This window comes from Scatophagus argus, chromosome 3 (genome assembly GCF_020382885.2).
Source record: "Scatophagus argus isolate fScaArg1 chromosome 3, fScaArg1.pri, whole genome shotgun sequence".
Lineage (NCBI taxonomy): Eukaryota > Metazoa > Chordata > Actinopteri > Scatophagidae > Scatophagus > Scatophagus argus.
In genome coordinates this window covers 24,924,526-24,930,895 of record NC_058495.1, presented here as the reverse complement: position 1 = coordinate 24,930,895, position 6,370 = coordinate 24,924,526, and the positions used below count along the sequence as shown (strand labels likewise).

General features: G+C 43.7%; 1 protein-coding gene across 1 annotated transcript; it reads right to left on the bottom strand.

Annotated features, from left to right (window-relative positions):
* Positions 1 to 574: 574 nt before the first annotated feature.
* On the bottom strand, positions 575 to 6,370 carry pck1 (phosphoenolpyruvate carboxykinase 1 (soluble)). The gene is made up of 10 exons (XM_046384989.1): positions 6,237 to 6,370; positions 5,392 to 5,692; positions 4,575 to 4,759; positions 3,909 to 4,112; positions 3,455 to 3,642; positions 3,191 to 3,353; positions 2,841 to 3,065; positions 2,395 to 2,526; positions 2,154 to 2,249; positions 575 to 1,846 (listed from the first exon to the last, which is right to left on the bottom strand). Exons 2-10 carry the CDS (start codon positions 5,613 to 5,615, stop codon positions 1,389 to 1,391), a joined length of 1,875 nt encoding a protein of 624 aa, XP_046240945.1. The 5' UTR covers positions 5,616 to 5,692; positions 6,237 to 6,370; the 3' UTR covers positions 575 to 1,388.

Here is a 6,370-nt window from a genome sequence, read left to right as displayed (position 1 = left end):
TAGTGTTTCAAGAGGATGACACTCACTGTTTTGAAGCTATTAACACAAGCTTAAGAGGCTCCAGTCTCCCTGTCGATAACCCGACTTAAAGGAGGAAAAAACTTTCAAAAAGACCAAAAGTCTGTGGCGAACTGCTCTGTGAGGCTGTAATGTTAAGAGGGCCAACTCATCTGAAAACAATATTCAAAAGAAACATTGCTGTAGTGCTCCATCCTTTTCTATTTGTTCTAAACTACTCACAAAGCAAACTGTTTGGCCTTAAGTTGCTTCAATCTTCTATCACGTTGACTCACAAAGAAAAGTTTCATCTCATGTAAAGCTGGCTGCTTTCATTGCCAGACATTTATGGTTACATGGTCATTTAAGAAAACAAAAATACTTCAGTTTGTCTCTCGCCTTTCTTTAGACAAACTGTTAGTCCTCTGTCCACTGAACAGGATGTTCTGTCGTCATTTTCCATTGCTGAAGAATGATTTCTACTCTACATGGCAGATTTAAATTTCAGTTTTATCTATACATATTAGTAATAGAAATGACATGCTTCTTTCAAAAAATAATAAAAAATGAAACTGAATCACTACTTGAAATATTTTTATTGTGGCCTCCCGTCTTTGGAGGTTCAGGATTACAACAAAACAGAAGAGATGACAGTGTACAAAAATAAATTAAGGCAAAAAAATGACAATAAGAACAAAGAAACAACATTCTGCCCCATGTTTAGGGGGTCAAACAAAACTTGGAGCTGAGTTAACCCGGACTCATTTACTCTTTCTGAGCCATACAAATCTATATGGCAATGGTGATGTGATATGCATTTATAATAAGTTATTATTAAATAGAAGAGTTTAGACACACAGCAGGACATTGCATTGTGAAAACAGTTTAAAAACACAGATATGCTATAAATCAGCAGTCTTGTTCATCTGGCTGTCATATTTACGATGAGCACAGTGAGGAATGTTCATATAATTAATGCCAACATCCCCAGCTACACTTTAACAGAAACAATTTCAGAAAATTGATCTGCAAAAAGGGCAGGAAAAAGAAAGAAAAGGAATCAAAAATGTGGAGCAGTAAAAATAATTGTCATACAAGATTTGTTCCTCTGTCTGTGAAGTTGCAAGGCCCCATCCGAGTCAGAGGTTTTTTAAAATACAAATAACAGTATAACAATCGTTCCTCAGTACAAACATTACGAGATATTCTAGAAATACAAACATTCTGTTCTTGAATTTCCAACATGTGGTCACAGAATTACTAAATTTCTGTTCTGAAGTTCTGATATGTTGTTCTAGAATTACTAAAATTCAGACAAGCTGATCTAGGATCACCAACACCACAGAATTGTTACCCTGCTGCTCATTCCTTTCCCTCCTCTTTTTGCCCCTTTACATCTGATTCACTCTCTGCTGCAGGAGCTCCAGCTGCCTGGCCACCTCGTTGGGCAGGTCATCATTCACCTGCGTGGTGAAATACTTCTTCATCTCCTCCACCTCCCCCTGCCAGAACACCTGATCCAGGGAGAACAGCTCATTGAGGTCCACGTCCTCCTGCAGGCCCTGCAGGTTCAGGGAGTTGCTGCAGGGCAGGTAGCCCACAGCGGAGGGCATGGCACCAGCCTCGCCATTTACTCGCCTGAACATCCAGTCCAGCACGCGTATGTTGTCGCCAAAACCGGGCCAGAGGAATCCAGCAGTGGGGCTCTTGCGGAACCAGTTGACATGAAAGATCTTGGGCAGCTTTGCGCCAGGGCGGTCAGCCATGCTCAGCCAGTGGGAGAGGTACTGTCCAAAGTTGTAGCCGAAGAAGGGCCGCATGGCAAAGGGGTCGTGCATGATCACCTTGCCTGCAGAAAAGAATGACGGCAAAGAGGATAAAAATAAAATGGGTAAGTATTTTTTAATTTTTTTTAATATTTATTTCCATCCTTATTTGTTGTCATCTCACAAATCCAGTGTCTGTGGTGTGGTTGTAACCAATTCCTAAAACTTTACATAAATGAAGATCTTACAGATGTCCAAGCACAAGCTATTCATATTTTTCTGACTCACATGCTACTATATGAGCTGTTGTGCTGCTGTGAAAGCCATGATTCTCAGGCTGAGGAAACTCAGAAGAAGAAAAGGAGGTTGTTTGGAAGGTTGAAAACTTACCTTTGTGTTCAGCTGCAGCAGTGGCCTCTGACCTCATGGCTGCTCCAACAAACACTCCATGCTGCCAGCTGAAAGCCTCGTATACCAGAGGCACACCTGAAAGGTGAAGTCGTAAGTTAGATTTGCATTATGTGACGATTTTCTCCAATGCCATTACATATTCTTCTATTCCTTTCTGTACAATGGCTCAGTCTGTCTACCTTTCTACCAGGATTGTGGTCTCCACCAAGTTTCAGCTCACCTTCTGGCCTGCGCCCTCCAAAGATGATGGCCTCAATGGGGACTCCCTCTGGGGATTCCCACTGTGGGTCAATGATGGGACACTGACCAGCCGGAGTGCAGAAACGAGAATTGGGGTGAGCACAGGGTTCACCTGGGAGGCAAGAAAGACAGGAATTTAAGCTTGATTTCACAAGATCTTATCCAAGTGAATTTCCCCACTGCGGGATCGCTAAAGTTCATTTTATCTTATCTTACTCTTCTTTGCTGTCATGACTTCGTATACCTCTGACTATCTTGTCAATCAAAAGAACTCTTGTCAAACTCCAGAAAACAATCAGTTATAATTCAGTAAAAGTGCTTGAAAGTGCTTGTTCATCTGATGACAATTCTTGGATCCACGGACAACAACATCACCCCTGCTGTATTTAACAGACCCTAACTAAAAAAGCAAAAACAAACTCTTACCATCTTCTGAGCTCCAGGGCTTGTTCTTCCAGGAAGTGATGTTAACTCCCTCAGGCAGTGACTGGTCCATTCCTTCCCAGAACACACCACCATCACTGGTCTCAGCAACATTGGTGAAAATAGTGTTTTTGATGATGGTCTGCATGGCATTGGGGTTGGTTTTGGCTGAGGTTCCAGGAGCAACTCCAAAGAAGCCATTCTCCGGGTTGATGGCACGAAGGTTGCCTAGTGACAGGGAACAAAGAGGAATATTGAATAATAGAAGCCTTAGTTTGTATTGTTGGTATTATTTTTGAAATCTCAGTGTTCTTGTTGCCAGTTTTAACTTCACATAGTCTTGAGTCCCTCACCTTGGTCGTCAAACTTCATCCAGGCAATGTCATCCCCCACGCACTCAACCTTCCAGCCCGGTAGCGTGGGGCAAAGCATGGCCAGATTCGTCTTCCCGCAGGCGCTGGGAAAGGCAGCTGCCATGTACTTCTTCTCACCAGCAGGGTTGGTGACACCCAGGATCTGAACAGGAGGAACATTTGATTTGGTATGAATGGACAGGTTGTTGTGCCTGTGATACATTATGTATCTCAAGTGATAATATTTTCCTTTTGAATCCTTACCAGCATGTGCTCTGCCAGCCAGCCCTCCTCCTTGGCGATACGTGAGGCAATGCGCAGAGCAAAGCACTTCTTCCCCAGCAGGGAGTTTCCTCCATAGCCACTACCGAATGAGATAATCTGTCTGCGGTCTGGGATGTGGGCAATTAACGTCTGTTCAGGGTTACAGGGCCAATTGTTCACCAAGGGCTCTGAAAGAGAAATCAGTAAATTTGAATCAGTGGTTGTGTTAGGTACTCCTATGCTTTTATCATTACTAATCAAATACTGAAAGTATTTGTATCAGTGGCAGCTGTAGTAGTACTAAAAGACTGAAAGAAGTATCAGCAGTACTAGCAGTAGTAATCACAGTTGTAATAGTGCAACAGGACCACAAGTCCTTTTCATTAGTACTCAAAAATATTCAGCATTGTCTTAGTGCAGCTTAATGAGTGACGAGTCGATGTTATTGACGTACTTTTGAGCGGCAGAGGACAGCCGACGGAGTGCAGACAGCGAACAAACTCGCCGTTCCCCAGAGCAGACAGCACAGCCTTTCCCATACGGGTCATCACCCTCATACTGGCCACCACGTAGGGAGAGTCAGTCAGCTCCACTCCGATCTTAGAGAGGGGGGAACCTACTGGGCCCATGCTGAAGGGAATCACATACATAGTCCGACCTGAGGGCACAGAGGCAGAGATGTCAACACTTTAACGTTTAAGTTTTCCTGACGCTGTGTACTTCACCACAGATGATGAAATATCCATTACTGGTTTTAAAAGTTCTCAAATATGTAAGCAACAGAAAAATGTGGGGTCAGTCAGTGAAAAGATAAAAGTCATCTGACTTTGTGCAGACCTTCACTTTGTCTGCTAAACTTTATTCAATAGTATTTCTTCTGTAGTGCACAGTGAAGGAGCTGCCTGCACTTTACTTTTGCTGCAATTAAATTTCACCCTAATGATTTACTCCCACGTAAACCTGCTCTGTGAGTAAAAAATACCTGCCTAACTGCCCAATAATATCTTTATTGTAATGCTACTGATCACTGATAAGACAGATAATCACTCCAAGCCCTCAGATTACTCTGTCCAGTTAAAACTGAAGGCTGAATTGCGTCAATCATCATTGTTTGCGATACCTTTCATGCAGCCGGGGAATCGCTGAGCCATGGCTTTGTCGAACTCTTCCGGTGACATCCAGCGACCCAGCTGGCTGACTCCGCCGCCCAGAGGCGTGGGCACCGTGTCCCTCTGATCCCGAGTCACAATCACAGTCTTACTCTCCACACGAGCCACGTCCCTCGGGTCGGTTCTGGCCAACCAGCTAGCAAGAGAGGGAAGAAGAAGAAGAAGAGGAAGGAGGGGAAGTAGGGAGGGAAAGAGGGAGAAGAGGGACAGAAGGAGAAGGATGGAGAGAATGAGGCAGAAGGGGGACAGAGGAGAGAGTAAGAAGACATTAGGGCCTCTTTTTGATTCAAATTTGATTATGATTTCTAATTTTAATTGTTAAGTTATAGACAAATTTAACATTTGTTATCAGAAGAAAGTTCACGCCTCAGAGGCTATTGCAGTTTTTCTGCAGGGTGAGCAAACACAGTTTTCACGTTAACCTTGCACCTGAAGAAATGCAGTCGAGCAAGCTGCACTTTCTGGTTTGTCAGAATGTGGATGTTTTCCGGGTATGTTGTTTCTTTAAACAACTGCCGGCAATCAGCTGACGCACATTGTCTTCAACAACAACATGAGCAGGCAATCTGCCACTCGCACTGAGTTACTGCCGTCGTAGTAAGAAAAACAGCATCAGCTTTAACTCCTGATGGTTAAAAAATATTTTTTAGGTCAAACTGTTCTTGAAAAAAGATCAAAGGATCCCCAAAATTTCAGAAGCTGTCCTAAAATAGTATATTTCTAACCCAGAAACCACCTAAAAAACAACTTCTCCTCCAGCCTACTTACCAGTTCTCATATTTTCTGAGCTTCTTGATCATCCCCTGCTCCTCCAGCTGAGTCAGGATGGCTCGGTTCTCCTCGTCTGAGCCATCGCAGATGTGAAGGGAGTCGGGCTGACACAAAGTCACATTGGCTTCCACGAACTCCTTGACGGCTGGACTGAGGGCACTGAGATCGCCCTGCAGGATCCTGGGACCGCTCTGGTTCTGGGACTGAAGCTGAGGAGGCATGGCGGAGCAGTCTGGAGAGGGAGTGAGTCGATAGACAGAGGAACAGACAACAAGAGGAAGTCTAGGAGTGGACTAGCCTGGAGAAGGGAAGAAAGAGAGAAAATAGAAAGAAGAAAGGAAAGAGAGGAGGAATGAGGAGAAGAAAGGAAAAGGATGAGGAGGGAGAAGAGAGGACATGAGGATAGCATAATAAGGGTGAGAAGAAAGGTTAGAAAGAGAGGAGGGGGGAGGGAAAAGGGGTGCATGGATAGAAGAGAGAGAGAACCAAAGCATTGAGAAGAAAGGTCATCAGAAATGAATGGAAGGAGAAGAGAAAACAAAATAGGGGAAGTAAAAATGAGAAGATGGCAGAGAGGAAAGAGATGAAAATCTGTTTAGCATATAAATCTTTTCCAAAAAGTATAATAAAATGTTAAATTTAACTCTGTCCTTCAGTTTACTATTTATGCTGTTTTGCACATAAAACATTTTCAAGGAATTCCTGCAAGTCAGACATGTCAGACAGATTCTGGGTGATGCAACAGCATCCCTGCACAGATCCCCTCTAACTCTGCAGTTAACTTGAGTATCCCCCCTCATGTTGCAGCCAAGTCACACTGAAAAGAAGGAGCATCAGGTTACCTTCAGTAGTTTCTGTGGAGCAGAGAGCCTTTAGCTTGGCCTCATCGGTTGATGTGCCTGTTTTCAGGAGAGTTCAGGATTGTTTCTCCTTCTTGGACAAGTTGTATCACTGTGGAGAAGCTTTTTATACTCTG